We start from the raw sequence: 25,197 nt of genomic DNA, 5'->3' as shown, positions 1-25,197 counted from the left end.
AGAATTATTTCCATAATAAAGTCAACTTTCTTCTGCAGTAAAGTAGGTGGTTTCATTAGTTCAGAATGTTTTAATCTTGCTTGATATATGAATCTTGTGTACTCTTACAGAGGATCATATCTGCCTGTTAGACTGCATTGTGGTTGATCTGCAGAACATGGACATCTTTGCTGCAGAAAGATACTCTAGAGAGTATTCTAAGGCTATGGAGGACACCGGTGCAGATCTGACCTTCCCTTCCTACTTTGTCAGGCAGACAGGAGGAAGTCTCTTAACAGAACCTTTTGGATTGAAGCTGCAAGTAGAGAGAAACTTAGACAAGTGAGTTATAGTTATCTGGATAATTTCTTACTCTATATACTGTGGTTTAATGTATATTGTTAACCCCACAACAGATTATGTAGTTTAGATTTCCCCCCTATTTTTACTGATATTTTGAAATATTGTTACCCATGTTACACAGCCCAGCAGTTTGTAAGTAAATATGATAAGAAGCACTTCACACTATAGTTTTTGACACATATTTGAAAATAAAGACAAAAAAAAAAAATCAAATTTAGGTGCCTAGGATTAAATACTTACATTCATATTGAACAACCTAAGTATGTTCCTTGATTTTCAGAGGTGCAGAGTACCTTTATCTGGCACTGACTTCAGTTGGAATCATTGAATGCTTAGTATCTCTGAAAAACAGGCCACTGCTCAGAAAAGGCTCCATGCTCCACTTAAGAGCTCTTAGGCTGAGTTATATTGTCTTTCACTGAAGTTTCTAACTTGCCCAGTAAACCCTTCTCCCACTCCTCTCCTGTTTTTCCCCCTCTCTCCTTTCCCCATTAGTGGAAACTCCACTTCCCTCTTAACTAATTTTCCTTCCTACTGCAGAAGTGGTTTTAATTACCCTCCCCCCCCCCCCCCCATTCCACTTTGACCTCCTATTTGTTTCTCCAGGCCTATTCTTCCAGTGCACTCTGCTTTCCATCAGCTGGTTCTAAGCGTGAGTGGAAGGAGTTAGAGGATATTTTAGAGAAACCTCCCAGCAGTGGAGAGGCAGGGCCAATTAGGAATTATTCCAAACAAGAATCCTCACTCAGCTCCAATCATCTGATGGTCAGAAACCCATTCTTACAGGCACAAGGCTCTTAGCAAATCCCCCCCGCCCCCCAAACCATGGAAGCAGGCCAATGTGCAAAGTACTAAACACTTGAAGGTGAGGAGGGGGGGGTAGTATTAAGCCTTAACATGCTGGGTTTTTTAATAAGTGTTTTAAAAAAAAAATGCTTTAAGCATTTTCTTGAATGTCTATAATTCTTTTAATTATTTTATATTTATCTAGAAAGTAATCAAGAACTTTGGTAATTTTTAGGCTTAAAGTAAAATTTTCAAAAGCACTTAAGTGACTTAGGTGCTTCAGTCAGACCCATTGACTTTCAATGAGACTTCAGCACTTAAGTCCTTTAGGTGCTTTTGAAAATTTTACCTTAAAACACTTAAACACAATAATGAGTCTATGATTTGTCACTTAAATTGGTGATATGTCTTAGATGGAAGAATATCTGCCATCTTCTCATATACCACTGAAACCCATAGCTGGATGAGAGATGCTGCAGTTCAGTCAGGGAGGTGGAACTCTTTCTGTGGAACTGTTTTCTTTTTGTTTATTTTTCCCCAGCAGTAGGCATTTCAACTGAAGGTTTTATGACATTGATTCTTTCTCTTTTGTAGGGAGATGAGTCATATAGTTCCAGACATATCAATTCATGGCAATCTGTCATCAGTCCATTGCTCTCTGGATCTGAGTAAATATAAACTGATTCGAGGACTATTGGAGAATAACCTTGGGGAACCTGTAGAAGAGTTTATGCGACCTTATGATCTGCAGGATCCAAGAATTCATGTGAGAGAAACTTTGAGTTCTATTAGGTTTAAAAACATGCGCAAAAAAGTTCTGTCTAGAGTTTGTTAAAAGACACTGTTTCACTGGTAGGTAAAAATTTTAGTTGAAGAACAATGGCGGTTGTGAAGCTCTCTGTTTGTTTGAATGTGTTTGGGAATGGTCTGTCTCAGGAGCAATTCAAGGAATAAAGGGGAACATGTGTGTCATTTCTATCATAACGTGCTATTGTCACTGCTTGTTTCGGAATTGTTTTGAAAAGAGATTATGAACAGTAGTAATTGTCCATGGATGATAGTGGCATTTAAACAGGCGTGCTGATTTTTTTTTTTTTTTTTTTTTTTTTTTAAGTGTTCACTATTATAACAAACATGAAAACTGTGAGTTTTAGTGAAGACTCTAGTATGGTTTTTCTTGGATGCCTTGTAGCAGAGTCCCGAATGTCCCCTACTCATTAGGCACAGGATCAAATACCATCCTTCCAGAAAGACCCAACAGCACACCATCTGAAATGTATCCGAGTTTGTCGTTAGTTAGATGGAAGGAGGAGCTGAATAACAAATTTAATCTTTGTACCTTGTGGGGATCCCGAGTACTGTCTCCACAGCACACCGAACCCCTGTCTACCATGGAAGCAAATTTACATTTTTGAAAATTTACCAAAACCACACAGGGTTCCCCAAAGATTTTAGACAGGGTTACGTGAATCCTTCCTAGTACTAATATGTGCACAATATAAGTGTTTTGTTTTTAAAAAGCACATCCTTAACTAGTTAATTATTTGATTAGTACTTGAGATTAAATTTAAAGCTTCCATGGAAGGGAATTAATTGGAATTGAAAATGTAATTGGGTTGCTGTTTCCTGTAGAGCTTTGGTGAAAAGCCTGGCATGGAGAGTACATTTAAAATAAATAAATAAATGAAATTGTTTCACAGGCAACAAAATTATGTTCATTATAGAAGGAATTTGAAATTATTCTTTTTTTTATAAAAACCAATATAACAGGTTAGTTGACATTACTGTGGAACTGAATTACATTTATTCTAGTTTGTGGTTACAATTGTTCTAAAATTTAATTTTTATGAAGTATGTTAATCAAGTTTAGCTGAGAAAACACTGTATATGACCTCATAAATGTTTGCTTATTTTGCTCATTAGAAAATTCTTAAATCAAGGATCTGAAATAACCAAGGTGTTTTATAAGGAATCTTGGTGTTTTCCATTTGCAGACTGTGTTGAGTGGAGAAGTGTATACCTGTATGTCTTTCCTTATTGACATGGTTAATGTGAGTCTGGAACTGGTTGAATCTAAAGGAAAGGATGGACTCAGCTCATTAGCCAGGTATGGCTTTGACTGCTGCTTTTAGTCTGAATTAATGTTTATTAACGTTATGATATGAAGGAAATAAAGTATGCTGATTTATTATACAAATTGATTCTTAAATATCTGTACAGAATGCATAAGCTAGATGGAGTCTGAATTAGATGGTTTGATGGGAAAGTATTGTATTACTCTAAACCTCTTCATTTCCTCGCCTCTCCCAAGTTGTATTTTGGGATAAGAACAGTCACTTAATAGTTGAGCTTTGCATGAAAAACCCAAGGGTTCAAATTCCAGATGGGTTGACTCAGCCCTTTATCCTTTGAAGACAGATGGGATTCCATGCAGTCTGTGAGTTGAAGGGCTTTCAGGTTAACCTTTTAAAAAACAGAAGTCCTGTCCTCATTTCATGGACACTTAAGAGTCCATGGCTCTTCTTTTTTGTAGGCGTATATGTTGAAAGAGTCTTAACAATTAATTATTTTTCTTTTCATTTGAACCTACCAGGTTTGACTTTAAGAAATCCAAGTTGCTTTTTGAGAGTTTCTCAAATCAAACAAAATCAGTTAACTTGGTTTCACATTCTATGATGGCATTTGACACTCGTTATGCTGGGCAGAAGACAACCCTAGGCATGCCCAATGTGTTCAACTGCATCTTTCAGTCATCAAAGAACAGCAGTAATAAAGGAGCAATACAGATTGAGTTACATTTCAGGTAGGTGAATCCAGGAGCTCTTTTCTTTATATCATATTGACGTATGAATTAATAATTTTTTTTATATATGTGCAGTGTTGTTGTAGTGATCTCAGTCAACATGAGAGATAAGGTGGGTGAGGTCATATCTTTTATTAGACCAACTTCTGTTGGTGAGAGAGACAAGCTTTTGAGCTTACACAGAGCTCTACTTCAACTCTGGGAAACTTACTCAGAGTGTCACAGCTAAAGACAAGATGGGACAGATTGTTTAGCGTAACTAGTTAACACATTTCAAGGGACAATTCAAGGTGAAGTGGCTTTTATAATCAGATAACATCAGTATTTCTTCATCATAAACTCTTCTTTATCCTTACATTTTATAACTTTTTTAAAAACTTACCTGCCTACAAATGAAGTCTTTTTATTACATATATATATACATACATACATATCATATGTATTTAAATTATGGAATTTTTATTCAAAGGGATTATGCACCTGCAGTTAAAATAACTTTCCAGTAGATGTCATCCTTTCCTTTCCTTTTTTGGGGAGTTAAAGAAATCCAGAAATGGCTCCTCATCTACATAACCTATTTTAACAATAAATCCCCATGCTCCCTCATGTAAGTGGGCATTGATCTTTCGCTTGCTGTCTTTGTTCATATAGTTCTCTTGGAATACTTGAAAGCATCAGAAGTTTGAGTTTTGTCCAGTTCTAATTATATGTTTGAAATGTAAGGTACCTCATGATAATGTAATCATGTAAGGAAAAAGCATGTATTTTGCACATAGCAACATTTAGAGTTCTAAATGAGACCCCTTTTTATTATTTTTTATGAGTGGGTGTGTGTTGTCTTGTTGGTTAAAGGAAGGGAGAGGGAAGTAAGACTCTTGTGATGTATTCAGAGTCCTGGCACAGATTCGCTGACTGAGCTGAGACAAGTCATTTTACCTCTACCTCTTTCACACTTCGAAAAATTAGTGTGATACCTCATAGTGTTCTTGTGCAGCTCAATTAATGTTTGCAAAATGCTTTGAGCTCTTCTTATGAATGTCACTAGAGAACGCAGACTGATACCAGTTTTTGTAGTATTTACAGTATTTTTGTAGCATTAACAGTTCATCATACATAAGCTTTTTGAAGGCCTGTATCTTATGACTGTAACAGGTACCTGTGTAAATATAAATATTTGTTGCATAGGGTCAAGGAATATATTGTACTGTAACTGTGTAGAATAAAGTGGATCAGGAACATTTGATGGCTTTGTCGATTTCAGTGGCTTTCAATCTTTTCAGACTACTGTACCCCTTTCAGGAGTCTGATTTGTCTTGCATACCCCCAAGTTTCACCTCTCTTAAAAACTACATGCTTACAAAATCAGACATAAAAATACAAAACTGTCCCAGCACACTTCTTTTACTGAAAAATTGCTTACTTTCTCATTTTTACCATGTAATTATAAAATTGGAATATAAATATTGTACTTACATTTCAGTGAATAGCATACAGAGCATTATAAACAAGTCGTATTAAATTTTAGTTTGTACTGACTTTGCTAGTGCTTTTTATATAGCTTGTTGTAAAATTAGTCAAATATCTAGATGACTTGATGTACCCCCTGGTACACCTCTGCTTCTTCGAGGGTACACTGGTCTATTTGAACTAACTTAGAATAGCTACAGATGTTTAGCAAGAACAATTATTATGGTTATACTGGAGATTTTCAAATGTAGTGCTTCATATAATCATATGAAATGATTGTGACTGACCCTGGTATTTTTGTAAAAGGGGAGTTAGTTTGAACATTAAAGATTGTAGCTTTTTTGAGATCACATCATATGAAGTATAGTTACTAATCATTTGCACTATTTATTTTTACTTTTTCATTGCTGAGTATCTCCTTGGCACTAGATAAAAAGGTTTTGCAGAGTTACGTGATAGTCTTACCCTGGCTCTTGCCTTAGGAAATATCCCAGAGAACTGGTGAGGGTGAAAGGATTTTACTGTTAAAGGCTGGGCATGTATGTTGCTTCTCTCACAGGAATTATGATTCTTTAGGGACTGTACAGTTTAGAATGTGTCAGAAAATAGATTCATGGGTATTTAAATACTTGAAATATTTTCCAGTTAACATGACCAGACATAATTGACATTCCAGATAATTTAAGTCAAATTTTCTGTCCCTCCAGAAGGGATATTCAAAATGTGGTGCTAAAAAGTTCAGTTAGGGTAGCATTTTTTCGGAATGACAAAGAAGCTGCCTATGCTACAAAATGTGGTCAGAGTGTGAGAGGAGAAAAATTGATCTCTAATCTTTTTAAGAGGCACTGAGCCAGGTTTAAATTTCTCACACACTACATCAGAAGTGATATCGAACAGATGTCAAAAATAACATTTAAAATTTAAAAGTTGACATTGTACAAAAAACTTTCATTGTGGTAAAGATGGTTGTATAAGTTAATTTATAATTACATGAAGCCCTCTATTTATACTATTGTTCCTTGTTTATTTCGTTTTCATAAAAGTTTTGATGATTTTTGATTTGTTAGGTTTACATGCACACAGCAAGCTCACAAACTTAGACTGATGTAAAAAACAGACTTTTTAAAAATCTCTAATAGAGTTCCAGAAAACTACATGTTTCAGAGTAGCAGCCGTGTTAGTCTGTATCCGCAAAAAGAAAAGGAGGACTTGTGGCACCTTAGAGACTAACACATTTATTTGAGCATAAGCTTTCGTGAGCTACGTTGAGCTGTAGCTCTTGAAAACTTATGCTCAAATGAATTTGCTAGTCTCTAAGGTGCCACAAATCCTCCTTTTTTCTTTTTGAGAAAACTACATGTAAGCTGATTACAGTCACATAAAATCCACTATATTACTTGTTCACCTGATACATAGATCCTTAATATCAAAATTAATTCCAAGGTGGAAAGTCAGATGCTAGAACTAAAGAACAGATTTTACGGCATATGAAATTGATATGATACAAGCTCTTCTTCTTTTTTTTTTTTTTTTTTTTTTATTAGATCTACTAAGGATTCCTCCTGTTTCACAGTTGTTCTGAATAACCTTCGTGTATTTTTAATATTTGACTGGCTGCTGCTTGTTCATGACTTTCTACATACTCCCAGTGATGTTAAAAAGCAAGATGATCTGACTTTTTCCCGACAACGCAGTTACAGCAGTGAAACAACTGTAGTTCCTAAAACAGTGAAGAGTGGAATAGTTACAAAACGTTCTTCTCTCCAGGTGACTACAGAAAAACAACTGGAAGTCAAGATTAATGTAACGGGTAAATATATATTGTCTTATGCTTACACAAATGAGCATAGACTGTTTGTTTGTCTTTAGGAGCTGTCACGTTTACATTCCTCAGAATAATGCTGAAGCAGAGTAAATCAGGTGCCTGGGGGATGGATAATTAAGAATCCTCGACTAAAAATTTTAAAAACAGTATAAATGAAGTTGTCAAGTTTCACAATTAAGTGTTTTTTGTTTATTTTGGTCAGGTACTGAATTTGTGGTAGTTGAAGACATGTCTTGTTTTGATACCAATGCAATTATTCTGAAAGGAACCACTGTCCTCACTTACAAGCCCAAATTGGTGGATCGTCCTTTCTCTGGTAGTTTGTTTGGCATTGAGGTAAGATGAAACTTTTTGGATTTTATAAGCATTTATTCTAATGTTGGGTTAACTGAGTAAGATGCTATACTATTAAACCTTCAGTGAAATGCTGTGACAAACAGAATATATTAAAAATTGTCTCTGGAGTGCTTTGTTACTGTAGCCTGTTAATATCCTTATCAAATGTTCTCAGCCCATTGCAATATAAAGGCCATTTCTGCACTGCTTCTGCCACAGTGTTAAAGTATTTGGCTGGAAATTCACCAAACTGTCAGTCAGATACATCTTCTCAATGACCTAACCTTTAAACTTGAATTTGCAAAGGACTGTTGTCTGCAATGGTATTGCTCGGATATTTTTTTCAGGTATTCAGTGATTTTATATATATATATATATATATATATATATATATATATGTGTATATATATGTATATATATATGTCTTTGATTTTTATGTTAAGCTTTGTTCATATAAACCTGTGGAAATTTCACTTCTGAACACCTATGTATAGTATGAAGTAGGGAACTCTTGTATCTTTAATTTGTATATATTTAGTTTGCATACTAGCTTTGGAGTGGTTGGGGGATGTTGCTAACCTTGCAATAGCACTGATTCCAACTGTTTACCACAGAATAAAATATAACTTTTGGATTTGAAGCTAGTTGATCTGAGTTTTGATTCCTCAGATACATGAGGGTTATAAATTTGTGATTCCTCTTTAAAAATATTATATATAAAATTCTTGCATTTAAGACCTAGAAATGTTATCTGATAACATATTTGAGATTCCTTTCAGGCTTGGGATTTGGAAAGTTTTGCCAATCTAATAGTATCATTATGACAAAAGAAACTGCAATTGAAACACTTTTACTTAACTATTGGGTGGATATAAGAGCCTTTCTCATCTAGGTCACCAGTTCAAATCCAGGTCACGTGAGGCATGACGGTTAGTTATCTGATGGCTGTTGGTGGCATACTTGAAACTATCTGTTAGTCTATAAGGTGCCACAGGACTCTTTGCCGCTTTTACAGATCCAGATTAACACGGCTACCCCTCTGATGCTTGAAATTGTTTGTTTGGTTTCAATCTGCTTTGCAGTAGGTAAATGTCCATGTGAAAAAATCACCACTGCAATCAACACTAATTGGCCACTTTGATATTTTCAGCAAAGACCAAGGATTGAATGGGCCATGAAGACTGAGTCAGTTTCTTGCCTACCCCCCACCTACCGAAAGTGGCTCCTGTAGATCTGGCATTTTGATGGGGCATTGGGGGGGAAGCTTGCCTTGCTTTTGTCTTTGTCATGTTTTGTGGATGACATAGATTACTTCCGTGTCAGGAGGCCTTAATTCAGCCCCCTTTTCAAAAGCCCTAAATTCAGACAAAAATCTTTAAAATAATAATCATCTTGAGCTCTTAGCTTACAGAGTTTCTGTATGAAATGGGGTCCGTGAATTTAAGAATGAAAGTAAAAGGGAAAGACTTCCTTAAAAATAGATTTGATAAAACCATCTGCTCCCTCTACAGATAAAAAGGGGAGTTGAGAGCTTCATTCTGGCAGCTGAGAGCAGAAGCAAAATTTGCATGAGCTATACGTAGCCATGCATTTTGATTTGCACTCATTTCAATCATTTAGGTTTTTTCATGCCGACTGGGAAATGAGCAGGACACAGCACTGTCCATCATTGATCCTGTACATATTCAAATGGAACTTGTAGGGAATTCATCCTACCCTCGTGGCTCAGGACTGTTGGATGCATTCAATAGTGAAGATTTCCCACCCATTCTAGAGGTAAGATCAAAGAAAGTAACTGAAGCAAATTTTATGGGCATTGTCGTAATAATCTGGAATACTTTATACTGGTACATCACATTTGGGAATTCAGAATAATGCTTTGTCATATACATAAGAAAAGAATAAGACCAAATTGTTTTTCAAGATAAAATGAAGAGGCAGACAAGCCAGAAACATACCTTTAGTGGTAAGGATAGTGATTTCTGGTGGTATTTTTAGGGGTATTCAATACATTTTATTTCAGACATCAATAGGGAAAAAAAACTTGTGACAAAAAGCAAGAGATGTCACACTGTAGCTTTTGGCTCTTGGCCATAAGTTTTTAGTAAAAGAATAACTTTATTTTTCTGTAGATCATCTTCTTAACATTTGCTTGTAGGAAATACATTTAGAGTTCCCCCCCCAGCCCCTTGAAATCAAAACAGAAATTCCTCTCCTGATCGGGGATTTTGATTGATCCCTTTCTGGACAGGAACATACTAATATCTGGGGTTCTTCAGCATGTTCAGATGGCTTATCCTGTAGTTGGATATTTAAAATTACTATATTATTGGTTAATGACAGAAACTTGGCATTTTTAGTATGAAGGCTTTGAAACCAGTATAAACATCTGCTTTTGATATGGTTATTCTTATCTTCGTCCTGGCAGTGTGTTGCTACAATATATAACATGCAAAAGGGAAATTAATGGAAAAACTGTCAATTTAAAAGCTTTAATCATTTTGGATTTTTAAATTTCATTTAGATTCAGTTACAAGCACTGGACATCAGACTGTCCTATAATGATGTTCAGCTGTTTTTGGCCATTGCAAAGTCCATCCCTGGGCAGACCAGTGCTGCTGTGCCTGAATCCTGTGTCTTGGATCCCGACACTGCTGCTAATAATCTTTCCAGTTCATCTTGGGAAAATGAGACCTCATCATCAACATCTGAAAACAGAGATACATCTAAACACATATTGGATCCTGTTCTTGGTATGCATTCCACTATTAGACTAAAGCCATTTTCCATGCCTTAAGGAGGCTTCTGCAGAGTAAAGCCAGATGTAATTTTTAGCAAAACAGATGGCTGTAGCTTGATTATATAAAATGTGATATGGCGATGGATGCCATCAAGTAGTGATGAAACTTTCATTCTGCTTGTAATGTGAAAATAGAACAGTCAATGTTAGTCTTCAGTCAATTTTAATCAGTATTTGCCTTCCTAATTCAGCAGAATGCAGTAATGCTTAGGTTGCAATCACTGCAGGAGAATACTGTATTTTTAAATTGTTTCTTTTGAGAATTATAATTAAAAATAAGCATCACCAGCCTCTCCCTCCCTGCTAGCAACATTTCACTGTTAGGCTTTGTTAAAGTTTTGTTTCTAAAATTTGAGTGTAGTTAGGAGTATAACTTTATGAAAACAAGGAAATACACAAGAGTGAAATAGACTCTGTCTTCTCTACTACGGTACTTAGGCATTATGGGGGAGATGTGAAAGTAGATGAGGAATGCCCCACAGCATAGAAGGATTTGATGTATGGATCCAGGAATTGTTAGTACAGAATTTAAATTAAGTGCATACACTAAAATTACCCTACTGGAATTGAAATCTAGCTTGGGCTCTAACTCACAAACATTAAACAAAATACAACGTTTGGCCTAAAACATCCCTGAATCCTAATGCTTTGTTGTTGTTTTTTAAGTAGAAATCATTTATTTTTTCCGAATTGATCCACTTGTAGAGGGAAACTAATTTTTGAACAATAATAAGTTTCATTTTAACAAAAAACAAAAAAGAAAAGCAACTAATTCATCTGGGGACAAATGTTTGGCTAAATGTTTCTCTAATTACAGAGGTACAGCTGGCTCGACTTCAGGAACTGGGATTTGGTTTGGATGATTGTCGTAAAGCTCTTTTGATTTGCCAAGGTAATTCCAAATAATTTTTCTATTACTTGCAATTATAGTTTTGGTAAATGAGAGCCTGGCTCTTAATACATCAAAACATACAAATTAGCAGTCACTTGATATATAGACAAAATAGAAAGCAGCAATTTTCCATCCTGCAGTCATCAAAAAATAGTCGTCTTAACTAGATCCTTTAAATATTCTCATTCTCTTACTGCTAGTTCTTCCCTATCTCCAAAATATTCTTTTCTTTTGAGTTTGTCTCTGAATGACATATCTTACTTTAAAAGACACTATGGTAATATATTTATTCAAATTACCACTTAGCATGATTTCAGTTTCTCTGTAGCTGTTACATGAATCAAGTATATTTTCTCCCACCACATCCTAAAATTCTTTTTTATCTAGAAATTCTCATCAGTTTCTACATTGCATGTGTTTCTCACTTGCACCTACTTCTTCCCTGTTACATGCACTGATCTTCATGCTCTTCATTTCTTCTTGTTAAATGGTTTGCTTTCTTTCCTCATTTTTACACACAAAACCTGGAAAAGAAATTTAAAGTTTAAGGCGCAAAATTCTTTTGGTTTGTTTCTTCAACTTTGTCATTCTCCTCCTTCTCATGTATAGTCAGTCACATTTTAATCCAACAAAATACTTTGTTGCTTCTCAGTATGACACGTTAAAAGATCACTTTGTATTGATAAAAAAGAACGCCATTATATTTCCTAACCTTAATGTCCCTTGTTTTTCTTAAATGAAAGAAACCTTATACCACTTCTACATTTTGCTATAACTTTTTGGTTTTGTTGGGAATTCATTTGATTCCTTTTCAGGGTTATTTTGTATGAATATGTTCTATTGAAATAATGTGCATAGCAAATGACATGATTGTTTGCTGATCTCTTTTAAGGCCAGTTGAAAAAAGCAGCAAGTTGGTTGTTTAAGAATGCCGAACCTTTGAAATCCCTTTCGCTAGCCTCTGGTTGTCGAGATAGCCAGGGGACTGTACCAGTTCAACTGATCTCTGGAGTGGAGATTAAAGCAGAAAGCATATGCATTTGTTTCATTGATGACTGCATGGACTGTGATGTTCCCCTAGCTGAGTTAACCTTTTCACGTGAGTATTTTTCTTAATTGTCCTCTAATGACTTCCCTAAATTGAAGAATTCCTCTACTTATGTTTATAGCTTGGGTTTCCCTTTGTTAGGGCCAGATAAGATTTTTGAAACTGTTTGTGTATGTGATTTCCACAAAGGAATATGTGTGAGCAGATGTGTGTCAGTGCACAGCACAAAAATAAAGTGGCGTTGATTAAGTTATTTTAAAATTGCATAGCGGTGGTGTTGCTATTCATTTGTATTGTGGTAGTGCCTAAAAGCAATAACTTAGATTAGTGCTCTGCTTTAAGTACTGAACAAAATCATAGGAAGATGCTGCGCCCATCCTCCTTCCTCCTTACTTGGGAGTAAACAGAGAGCCTATAGGGAATGGAAAAAAGGGTTGATCAGCAAAGAAAGCTACATCGTGAAGGTGAGGAAGAATGTAGGAATAAAGAGACTTTTAAAAAGTCAAGCTGAATTAGGTCTTGTCAAGGAAATTAAAATAAAATAATGAGGTTTTTTAGTTCTATAAATAAAAAGAGAATAAGGAAGGATGCGGTGGAGCCACTCTGCAGTGTGGATGGAAAAGAGATTAAAGATAATCTAGGTGTGACCTCAAAACTAAATGAATACTTTGTTTCAGTTTTCAGTAGGGATGATAATATGGAATAGGTGCATGAAGGCAGAAGAGCTGATAGAAATGAGTGTCTAGAAATGGAAATTACCACATCTGAGGTGGAAGAAAAACTTAAAGAGCTTAGTGCACTCAGATCAGTGGGACCAGATGATTTCCATCTAAGAATACTGAAATAACTGGCTCATGAGATTGCGAGCCTGGTAGCAAGGTAGTATCCTATGATTGGCGAATAGCTAATGTTTTCTATCTATGTTTTAGAAAGGGGAAAAAGTGATCTTGCATTTGCCAACCTGTCAGTCTGACCTCAGTAGTGTGCAAGGCTTTAGAACAAATGGTGAAGGAAAGGATAGTTAAATGGTAAGGGATATGTAATGCAAGATGGGTTTACCAAAGGTAGATTGTAGCCTAACCCGATTTCCTTCTTTGAGAAAATAATTGATCTTTTTTAGATAAGGGAAGTGCAGTGATCTAATATATTTGGACTTCAGTAAAGAATTTGACAAGGTACCACGTGGGAAATTATTAGTTAAATTGTAAAAGGTGTGGGGATCAGTACAAAAACTGTAATATGGATAAGGACCTGGCTAAAGGGGAGAAGGCAATGGTTTGTGCTGAAGGATAAACTGTCAGACTGGAGCGTGGTTACTAGTAGAGTTTCTCAAGGATCGGTCTTGAGATCATTCTTATTCAATATTTTTATTAATGACCTTGGCACAAAAAGTAGGCACGTTTAATTAAATTTGCTGCTGATACAAAGTTTGGAGGTATCGTCAATACAGAGGAGGATTGGAATATTATACAGGAAGATCTGGATGGACTTTGAAGACCAAGTGACATAAATTGGATGAAATTCAGGTGTACAGAGTGCAAGGTCATGCACTTACAGTCTAATAATAATTTCTGCTACAAGCTGTGGACTCATAGTTTGGCAGTGAGAGAAGAGAACTCGGTGTGTTGGTAATCGTCCTCTGATCAATGAGTCACCACTGTGATGTGGCTATGGAAAAAGCAAATGCGATCCTAGGATGTATGAGGTGACGCATTTTCAGTTGTGATATAGAAGTGTTAATGCCTTTGTACAAAGCACCGGTGGAACCTCATTTGGAATAGTGTGTGCAGTTCTGGTCACTCATATTCATGTAAGATGAACTTAAATTGGAAAAGGTGCAGGGAAGAGCTACTAGGATGATCAGGGGAATGGAGGGCCTCTCTTATGAGAAGAGACATGAAGAGCTTGGCTCGTTTAGCAGAAAGAAGGCTGACAGGGGATGTGATTGTTCTCTAGAAATACGTGGGGGTAATTAAATACCAGGAATGGTGAGGAGCTGTTTAAGTTAAAGGACAATGTTGGCACAAGAACAAATGGAGATAAACTGGCCATGAATAAATTAAGGCCAATAGGAGTTGTGTGGGGCTAATCAACTTAATTTTGTTTTAAGAAAGAGCTGTATAAATTTGAGTGGGATTGTATGACAGAGTTACTTGTGATGAATGGTAGGGGGCAGGGCGCTGAGGAGCACTGGGGCTCGCTTCCAGTTTGTCACATGTTCCGAAAAGCTCATGCTTCAGGGTTTCAGCTGGCCACCTGCAGGTGTCAGGACAGGATTCCCCTCCCCCCAACATATTCTGTTTTTTTGTAAGTTTCTGTCCCTCTGAAGCACCAGGGATGGCCATAGCTGGAGATGGGATAATGGATGGGGTAGGTCAGGACTCTGAGATGGCACTGAGTGTTTTCTCTGACAGGTTCTTGGCTGGCTGGTTCTTGCTCATATTCTCAGGGTCTAACTGATCGCCGTATGTGGGGTTGGGAAAGAATTTTCCCCCCAGGTCAGATTGGCAATGACCTGGTTATATATATGCCTGACTTTGCAGCATAGGGGTGCTGGTCACTTTCCAGGATTAACTGGATATATCTCACTTAATCATTTTCCCATGGCTGCTGTGGCCTCAGGCACTGGTGCCCATCGGTCTGTCCTATTCTGTGCCAGTGCAAATAATAGTATAGTATGCTATGGGCTGCAATGCTTTGGTCTAATTTCAGTGGTTGGGTTTAGTGTGCGGATTCTTGAGGGTTGTGGTAGCGGCCTGTGATATAGAAAGGATCGGACTAGATGACCCAATGTCCTTTCTGGCTTTAGTCTATGACTTGTGATTTCAAAATGCTTTCTTTGTGATAGAATAGATTCTTTTTTTCACTAACGAGAGCCTACATTCCTTTTATCAAAAGAAATCAGAATGGGTTAAGTGTGGAGTTTTCTTTTGCATCCTTAATATTTTTTATTTTATTTTACTGTGTACCCTTGGCTATAAAATCTGACTGAAGGTTGTGGGAGGCTGTGTTCCATTAAGAAGTAGATAATTATGCCTTTTATTAAGGAAGGAAGCTAAATAAATGTCTGTCTTGACCTCTGGCAAAAGTGACTCAGTGTTTTTTTGCATAGATATCACACACAGGAAAAGAAAGGAACATTTCCTCCATTAAAGTAACCTATAATTATGTCTTCTGGCAGATTACCTCGCAGTGCTCATAACGTTTACTTTTTTTTTCTGATCGCTGGTCCAGGACAAAGCTTGGGAAGTTTATTGGTCCTGGTAGTATTTGTACTAGTCTCTTGAAATGTTTCTTTCTAGCTCTTGACCTTTATGAGGTATTGGACCTCGAAATGCTATCATGCTGACTACCGTTTTGCTGTTTCTCCCCACCTCAATTGCAACAGGATTCCAGCACCAACTATCTCACAGGTTGCTAAAGATAGAGATGAATGCTTTACACTAATTTAAATCTTGTATTCCTAGATACTTGCAGATAGTATTTAGTAATGGTGTTTAGTTTTAATAGCTATCGAGATACCAGCTGCTAACTTCATGTTTAGTTGAAATGTGAAGCAAAAAGATGGTAATCAGATGTTCGCTATTTTTTAAAAACTAGGATTGTTTTTTGGGCAATTTGGGAATGCTACCAATCAGCGCGCTTTCAATGTTTACCAGTTGTATGCAGCATTTATTTCTAGTCTTGTTAGTTCTCAAGGACTGAGGATCATCTGTTAAGCCCTCAAAGATAGCTGTGGTGTTTGACACTGATCCAGAACCTGTGTGACTGTACTGTAGTGGGTTTTGTTTTGGTGCCTTCTGCCGTATTATATTTGGAGAAGTGACCCTTGTAGTTTTTGTTCAATCTGACGTAAAAAAAGTGCCAATCTGTGAAAATTTGAGGAGTCTCTTAATGAGATTCAGTGGAGCAGCCTGCTGTGTTAGAATAGATTAAACATATCTGAGAAACTATGACAATCACGAGGGTTTTGTTCTGGTACTGGGATGGGAGGCAGTAGTATCAGAGGCAGTTTACAAGCTGTGGAGCTGGGACTGTGTCCACCTCGGTTTGTACAGCACATAGAACAGTAGGGCCCCCATCCTGATGTGGGCCCTTGGGTGCAATAATGCTATAAACCTTAATTATCTGTACATCACATTGATTGAAAGAAAATTGTCAAGCGTGTTGCTTTGTTTGTACAGTTCAGTATTTTTTATAAAATTCTTCATTGCTTAAGGCAACTTTAAATTAAGGACTCAGTCATATTTTTCCTGTATTAGTACAATGTTTACTTTCGTTACAGGTCTGAACGTTCTCCAACATGTGAGAGCCAGTCCTGAAGGCTATGCTCATTTTACGCTCTCTGGAGATTATTATAACCGTGAGCTTTCGGGTAAATATAAAATGCGTACGTTGTTGTAGGAGTTGGAAAGCAGTCTTGCATGCTTTAGCAGTCTGGAGTTCACTCAACATAAATTTTACATAAGGGGTCGGGAGGGCTGCTGTGTCAGCAAGTTGTCTGCAAATGGAAGAAAAGGGTTTCCTTATACACCACGATGAAAAACAAATTTATAGAGACACTGTCAACATTAAAATCAAATATATTTTAAAAATCCTTACATGTATTATTAATTACATCCTAAATAAATTTATTTCTTGTTATTTTATACTCCCTTTCCTTTTTGGTATTTTATTCTCTTGTTCCAGCCTACTTAACCTTTCTTATACAAGAACTGTAAAGAAGATATCCAATTAAATTTTAAATCCAACATATTTAGAGCTGATAAATGGCAAATAGGATTAGACATTTTATATGGACAATGAGAACATCACAATTACTTTAGATAAGTGTTTTGTTTTTTTTTTTTTTTTTTTTTTTAAGGGTACAAACTCTCATGGCTCAGGGTATAAATCAACCACTAAGCGAGGGAGGAACAACTCAATTTTTGCTAGTTTACAATGTTTCTACAATTTATATAAAAAAACCTCCAGAATTATTAAGTGTTGACAATGAAGAAATCTTCAGGAATAATCTGTCAATGATGAAGTAATTAGCTACACTAGCTAGACAGAATGAGTAATTTGTTTACTGGTTTTGGGATGTATTTCATATCCTCTTGTTTCATGATATCATGTAGTAGACATCAATTCACAGCCAAATTTTCTGCAATTCTGTGAAATTCTGCTTATTTATACACGGGAGAATTTGGTATTCAGTCATACCACTAATTAGTATTCATTCGAGGCTATAGTTTCTTCTAGGACCTGTCATGGCTAGATAAGAATATCAGGGTATATTTGTCATGGTTCCTATTTGAACAACTTCATACAGTCTGGAAATTTCCTCGACTGTTGAATATAAAAGTTCATCTGGAACAGTGTTTGAAAGTAGGAGGCCTTTTCACCAAGGTTTGTCTTTACTGGACACTTACATATGTAAACAGCTTTCCAACATGAACTTAAGATGTTTTTCTAATGGAGGTGACATTTCTTGTGTTCTCTCAGGCTGGGAGCCATTTATTGAGCCATGGCCATGCTCAGTATCTTGGCAACAACAGGCAGCCAGCCGCCTCCACCCTTCTCGTCTGAAGCTGGAAGCAAAGGCTAAACATCGTCTGGATATCAATATTACCTCTGTGTTAACTGGTGTGTATGAGAACACTCGTAGAATATTATCCAATATAGCACACGATACTGACATTAGATATTGCTAACTGAGTCCCATCAGTGTCCTCTGACATAAGCCTTAGTATAAGTTTCTTTAGATTCTTGAGATTGTTGTTGTAGGCAAGTGCTGATTCAGACATTCTATATTTTATCAGAGTTGGTAAAAATTCATACCCTAGCAGTAATTTTATCTTTAATGAAAAGCAGGCTTTCATTAAAAACGTCCCACATTTCAAGAATTTAAAAATATTTTAGTATGTTTATCAATTTTCAGCAAGCTGATATAAAATGACTACTCATTTAGTCCAGTAATGATATGTGTCGATATTCTTATGGGAAGACTGAGTCATGAAGCTCTCACTTTTGATTCCACTTTAAAATCTCACAGTGACTCCTGACCTAAGTAATAAAAAATGCCCTGTTTCACCATCACCTGACCCTTGAGATATGAGTTCACCTAACTAAACAGAACGTTTGCCTTAGTCTTTTTCTGCATCGATAGTGGAGAGGTGGCTACTATACACATTTCCTGTTCTGATCGAGGTTCCAGGTATCCGTGGTACAGCAGTACAAGAGTAAACTACAAAGAACAAAACATCAACAGTTTGCATTTAGCTGCCTTATTCATGAGTTTAATGTGCCAGCTAAGGAACTTTGGTTTACTCTAGGCTTGATCGCAATGAGAAAGAAGGCTTATTGTCTCCTTCAAATACCACCTCAGGAATTCAAGTATTTCTTAAATTGTCCTGCTCCAAGTGGTGCAGGCAGATCAGAGGGAGCCAACGTGGGGGTCAGGGGGAGTGGAATCATCTTAGTCCACACTTTTATTTTTTGCTGGGCACTCTCTTAAAATTTTGTGAGTGCCAGCAAACTGGTATGATTAATGTTACTTTGATTATTCTTCCCTATGCATGTTTATATAATATGAAAGAGTGCCATAATCTTGCATGTTTCAGAGTAACAGCCGTGTTAGTCTGTATTCGCAAAAAGAAAAGGAGGACTTGTGGCACCTTAGAGACTAACCAATTTATTTGAGCATAAGCTTTCGTGAGCTACAGCTCACTTCATCGGAATGCATCCGATGAAGTGAGCTGTAGCTCATGAAAGCTTATGCTCAAATAAATTGGTTAGTCTCTAAGGTGCCACAGGTACTCCTTTTCTTTTTGCATAATCTAGCATGGTCCTTTCAAAACCATTACAAACTGTGCCTGAAGCTGATCTAGTAAATAAGATGAATTTCCCCTTTTAAATTGTGATATTACCCCCCAAGAACATTTTAAGAAAATGAACGTTATCAAAGTATCACAACAACAATCATAGGAAGATAATATAGGTAAGCTCAGTACATGAGTGTAGCTGAAGTTGGTTGTTTTGAGCAGACTGCTGTGATTTTGTGAGCTGTGGCTTGAAATTAACCTATAAAAGTGGCCTATTGCAACTAGCAGCTAAAATAACGTTGAGATAAATTATTAGTCACTTCAATATGGAAGAGTAATTTTAGTCCTATGACTTTAACATACATTTCATTTAGTTAGCTGGTACTTTATTCAATTGTCATCTCAGCAGACATTTAACATTTGTCCTTATTCTTATGATCTTTTTATTTATATCCCTCTAGAACAGTACAGGAGTACCAAGCAGTCATGGATGGCAGATTACTGTAAACAGGAGAAAGTGGACACAGTCAAATCAGAAGATTGGATGGGATCTTCTGTAGACCCACCATCCTTCGGACAGAGTATGACATTCCTTCATCATGTATTTCTCTATATGGATATCCTGACATATGCAACCATTTCACTCATAACACTATAAGCTCAAAATTTGGTATTTATCAGCACACAGTGCATTTTAACGAATTCAGGGCGAGAAGTTAGTTAGTGTAAGAGCATTTTCTGTTTTAAGCTGCTTGGCTTTGACTTAAGAATATGCTCTACTAATTTTACACCCATATATCTGTCAGATGCTCTCAGTGAATGGAAAACTATCTTACAACACTACTATATAAAAAAACAAATAAGCTGAGTATAACAGTAGCAGTACATTCAGCTCTGGGGAGGTTTTGTGCCTCATGTTGCTCGGTGCTCTTTTGCTTGCTATGGGGAAGTGTTAATGATCTCCAAAATAAGATCATTCAAGTCTTCTTTGTACCAAGGCTTATTTCTCTAAGGCCTTTGAGAACTGGAGAACTCTTTGCTGGACAACTGACTTGCTTCTAGTTGTCACATGACTTATTGTGATCTTTCTGAAGCTCCATGAGTCTTAGCAGTTTTTCTAGTTTCTTTGGAGAATTCCAGTATTGTCTTGACTCCACATTTCCAGCGAGAGCTTCAGAAATGTCTCCTCCATTCAGTAAACATTTCATTGCCAAATAAAAGCGCTCTACACCTAAAATTTCTCTCCTCCTGATGCGCAAAGTTACTCTGTTCGTTTGGTTTTTACAGCTAAAAAAGAGAGAATAGGGAAATAAGAAGAAACAACAAAAAGCATCTATTTTTGTATTTTTTTTTTTTTTTGCTCCTCTTCCATAGGATTCTGAGATTCTTTCAGGAGTCAATTTTAAAAAGAGAAACGCTGGTCTGTCCCACTCTCACTGGGCTGCAGTAATTCACCTATGAGCAGGGCTTTGGAGCTGTGCTCCGGCTCTGGTCCAGCTCCAGGCAAAAACCTGCAGCTCCACCGCTCCGGAGCTGCTCTGCTCCAAAGCCCTGCCTAAGAGGTATTTTTTGCCAAGAATACAGAAGATAAGTTTCCCCTCCTCAGTGAACAGATGATAAAGTTTCAGGAAGTTCTGAAATCCTTGGACAATGTCAGTTCTCTGAGTTGCAAGGCAAATGGTTAGTTTGGCAATCCAAATGCCACTTGATTGCTGCACAGTCAGCTCCTGCAGAAACATGACTTTTCAAAACAATACCTCTCCTGGTATAATAAAGGAAATACATGCCTCTTTTGATTTACTGATGTTTTTCTTGGTATTGTAGCAAATTTAATCCTGAGACTTTTTCTGTATCAGTGTCAGCTTTCACAGTGAAACTGTAATAGCAATGGTCTTCCCAGCATGAAGAGCCAATTAATTTAATATTCCAGCAGGGTTTACAGAGTTGTTACACTAACTGTAATTTGGCCTGACTGTATTAGTTTTACTTAACAATATGCATTGAACATGAATAATAAAAATCCCCATCAAAGAGCAAATATGATCCTCATAATCTGTTTTTTGGTTTTTTAAAGCAGTTGAGAAATAAATATTGAAGCTTTCCCTGATTTAACTCCATGTCTCACATCAACCAGGAGATATTAAGGTTAACCAGTTTAACAACTGAATTTCTGAATGAAACTCTATTAAACCTGGCTAAACATTTTGCTTTGAATGTTCATCTTAATTCTAAGAGAGCATTGCATGTGGGAGTTCTTGCCTTGCCCTTCTCCCCCATGTGGTGTTCGGAACTTTTTTCCGGAAGAAGTAGAAATTCTCAAATTCTAGTTTAGCACTAGAAAATGGATAGTGCCCATTTACTGATTGCATGATGCCAACAGTCTGTGTAACTTTCCTTATTCTTGTATGCATACTAGAGAAGCATCTGCCTGTATATCTGCATTTTTCCTTACCTGCTAACTTTGTCTTTCCTGTCTGCCAGGCCTTCCCCTTGTCTACCTTAGAACTAGGAGTACAGCCAGTCTGACTAATCTAGAACATCAGATCTATACTAGAGGTACTGTACTTCAGAGAGAGAGATGCTTTGCTTTTTCAAAGAAATGTCTTGTACAACAAATACTGCACTGTATAAGTGACCTGCCTATAAATCAAGCCTCTAATTCCCCTATATATAAAAGCTAACATGCCATACGTATGAGTTGTTCATTCCTGTCGTGCACCCTGTCTACCCCAGTATTTCCCATTTCTTATATTTCTGGATCTGTCAGCAGGGAAGGAAGTGGAGCAGCTAGTCCTATCTCGGACAGCTGTCTCCTCGAGAGAATGAAAGCGGAATCATGTCCTGCTCTGAGTTGATTTCCTAGGCAATAGGGTTGAAGTTTGGTAGAAATTCCTCAGTGTATAGATAAAGTGCTGTAAATACTTAAATGCCAAGCTCTAATACACTGATTACAGCAGGAGTATTCAACAGATTATTAAAAATCAGGATGATTTGAAAAGCATATCAGAAAGTAAAACATTTTTAATAAATGAAATATTAATTTATGTGCTATATGTTTAACTTCTACTGTCTTTTTGACAAAGTTTTCCTATTTAAAATAACAGGTTATTTTCAGTTTGAGTCATTATGGAAAAGTAAATAAGTTTGACGTACGTCATTTCCCATTTCCCCAATGGTTGGGGAAAAAGCCTGAAATAAAACTACATTTGAAGTCTCTTTATATCGCACTTCATAAATGTTTTACTTTTGGTGCACAGATAATTCATATATTTTAAGCTTGTTTTTGATTCTAAGAGCTATATGGGGATTTAATTTTTTGAGGAGTCGGGTAGTTTGCTTATACCGTTTAATGAGTTTTTGTACTAAAATGCACACAGATACAATCAGTATATTGTATACTGTATATTGTACGGCTGGTTTAGTTCAATATCTTCATTAATGATCTGGAGGATGGTGTGGATTGCACCCTCAGCAAGTTTGCAGATGACACTAAACTGGGAGGAGAGGTGGATACGCTGGAGGGTAGGGATAGGATACAGAGGGCCCTAGACAAATTAGAGGATTGGGCCAAAAGAAATCTGATGAGGTTCAACAAGGACAAGTGCAGAGTCCTGCACTTAGGACGGAAGAATCCCATGCACCGCTACAAACTAGGGACCGAATGGCTAGGCAGCAGTTCTGCAGAGAAGGACCTAGGGGTTGCAGTGGACAAGAAGCTGGATATGAGTCAACAATGTGCTGTTGTTGTCAAGAAGGCGAATGGCATTTTGGGCTGTATAAGTAGGGGCATTGCCAGCAGATCAAAGGACGTGATCGTTCCCCCCCATTCGACATTGGTGAGGCCTCATCTGGAGTACTGTGTCCAGTTTTGGGCCCCACACTACAAGAAGGATGTGGAAAAATTGGAAAACGTCCAGCGGAGGGCAACAAAAATGATTAGGGGACTGGAACACATGACTTATGAGGAGAGGCTGAGGGAACTAGGATTGTTTAGTCTGCAGAAGAGAAGAATGAGGGGGGGATTTGATAGCTGCTTTCACTACCTGAAAGGGGGTTCCAAAGAGGATGGCTCTAGACTGTTCTCAGTGGTAGCAGATGACAGAACGAGGAGTAATGGTCTCAAGTTGCAGTGCGGGAGGTTTTGGTTAGATATTAAGAAAAATGTTTTCACTAGGAGGGTGGTGAAACACTGGAATGCATTGCCTAGGGAGGTGGTGGAATCTCCTTCCTTTGAGGTTTTTAAGGTCGGGCTTGACAAAGCCCTGGCTGGGATGATTTAGTTGGGGATTGGTCCTGCTTTGAGCAGGGGGTTGGACTAGATGACCTCCTGAGGTCCCTTCCAACCCTGGTATTCTATGATTGAATGTAAAAGTAAAAACCTTGCCTAAGTAAGAACTTCTGTGTTCATCGAAAATTTGATTACTGTAAGGCTAAATTACAGTATTTTACACTTTTACAATCGACTTTAATGAGAGTTGAAACAAAAGAAAATAACTTACTTATTTCCCATTTCTTATATTTTAAATCAGCAGTTTGAGAAGTTGCAATCTGTACAGCATGTTTTATTTTGAAAATCATCATACCATAAAATTGACACAATCCAAAAATTTGTTTTGTAATTGCTCTTGAAAATATAAATCAACAACTGATTAAGTGCCGGATTAAGTTTTTCTTCTGCTCTGTAATCCTATATAACTGGAGGCAGCTATACAGTATTTTACTAAATCTAGCCCATTGTCGAAAGATGACTGCGAATCTGTGATTGGCAGAAGACAAAATTTTGATTTGGAAGAACTTGAGCTTCCTGTCTTTGAAAGTACTAGAAATTTTGCCATCAATTTCTGTGGAGTCACCATTAAGTCATAACAAAACTTGTTAAGAATATAGATATCCTTTTTCATTCACTGTTTAGAATAAAGTTGAATCTGATGTTCAGTAACATATTAAAGAATGGACTGTTTTGGAACTTGTGGGTATGTGTATGAAGAAAGACATATTAAGGTGCTGTATTATATTTTGTAGACCTAGACTGTTGTACAGTTTTTACTGTTGGTAGCTTCATTAGGAGCGATGACAACTTACACCCGCTGAGGATCTGCCCCAGTAGGTATAGAAAACTAGAGACCTGCTTCAGGATACCAAGAACTCCTGCTGAACTCAGTAACTACTGCCTGTATGTTGTGGTGGGAGAATAAGTCCTCAGAATATGAGAAATATTGAATTATGGAAGTACCTGTATTTATATGGATTTTCATCTTAAAGTAAAGGCAACGATTAACCATTAGAAACAATAATTTATATTTGAAAATAGATAAATGATTGTCAATTATAATATTTAATTTCTATGCCGCCTTTTCATGAATCCATTCACCGCTGGAGGGCACAGAAAGGCAATAGTTAAAATATTGGGCTCTTTTTCTGACTTTCACATTTTAGAAAAATGTATGCTGAGCAATATGTTAGGCTTCATTCCTTTATATTTTTTAAAACCATTTTGTTCTAGTGATGTTTTCCTAATGATTAAATCTAGTGAGCAGCCACTTTTTATTTAAAAACAAAAACAAAAAACTTTGAAGTTGACTATTTGTTTTTGTCAGTCAGAACCAGTATCCTGTTATGACAAAAGCCTTAACTGACAGAATGCAATGTAATAGAAAATAGCAGGGTAGAATCTGCTCTTGTTAATAAAACATTCGTAACATACACACTCTTTATTACATGAAAAAGGTCAAATATGATAGATGAAGTTCATTATTTAATGTTTTTGTAGCCTTCAGTTCTACATTTTAATAGTTCCGGTTTTTTTTCTTTGGACACATTCAGGTTGATTTTGTATTTGTTTACTTTATGATCTAAAATGACCTTAAGTTGTGCAGACAACATATTTCTGCCTTGCTGTCATTGTTAATGATTAAAAATAACTTTTGAGAGGGTACTGGATGGCTCAGTGGTCTGTAGTGAATAATGCAGAGCTTTTCTTCTTTAGTTGATGGCTTAAATCCAACCCAGGTTAGTAGTAACTGTATGTGGTTACCATCTCATGAGTGTTTGGCCATATATGAAATGTGTTGGTGATCTCAGTCCAGTTCCTA

At 36.8% G+C, this 25,197-nt stretch overlaps 1 protein-coding gene across 1 annotated transcript in view; it reads left to right on the top strand.

Moving 5' to 3' along the window:
• The window catches only part of VPS13D (vacuolar protein sorting 13 homolog D), a 200,680-nt gene that overhangs the window by 42,909 nt on the left and 132,574 nt on the right, over positions 1–25,197 (top strand). The window contains exons 27-40 of the mRNA XM_074933956.1: positions 111–321; positions 1,723–1,894; positions 3,123–3,235; positions 3,722–3,931; positions 6,943–7,208; positions 7,426–7,559; positions 9,180–9,335; positions 10,084–10,312; positions 11,177–11,251; positions 12,144–12,350; positions 16,585–16,674; positions 17,787–17,927; positions 19,567–19,686; positions 21,587–21,661. Of these exons, the coding sequence (XP_074790057.1) occupies positions 111–321; positions 1,723–1,894; positions 3,123–3,235; positions 3,722–3,931; positions 6,943–7,208; positions 7,426–7,559; positions 9,180–9,335; positions 10,084–10,312; positions 11,177–11,251; positions 12,144–12,350; positions 16,585–16,674; positions 17,787–17,927; positions 19,567–19,686; positions 21,587–21,661 (2,199 nt within the window). The remainder of the gene's footprint in view (positions 1–110; positions 322–1,722; positions 1,895–3,122; positions 3,236–3,721; positions 3,932–6,942; positions 7,209–7,425; positions 7,560–9,179; positions 9,336–10,083; positions 10,313–11,176; positions 11,252–12,143; positions 12,351–16,584; positions 16,675–17,786; positions 17,928–19,566; positions 19,687–21,586; positions 21,662–25,197) is intronic.

This window comes from Natator depressus, chromosome 18, assembly GCF_965152275.1.
Source record: "Natator depressus isolate rNatDep1 chromosome 18, rNatDep2.hap1, whole genome shotgun sequence".
Lineage (NCBI taxonomy): Eukaryota > Metazoa > Chordata > Testudines > Cheloniidae > Natator > Natator depressus.
This window is presented reverse-complemented; position numbering and strand designations above follow the sequence as displayed.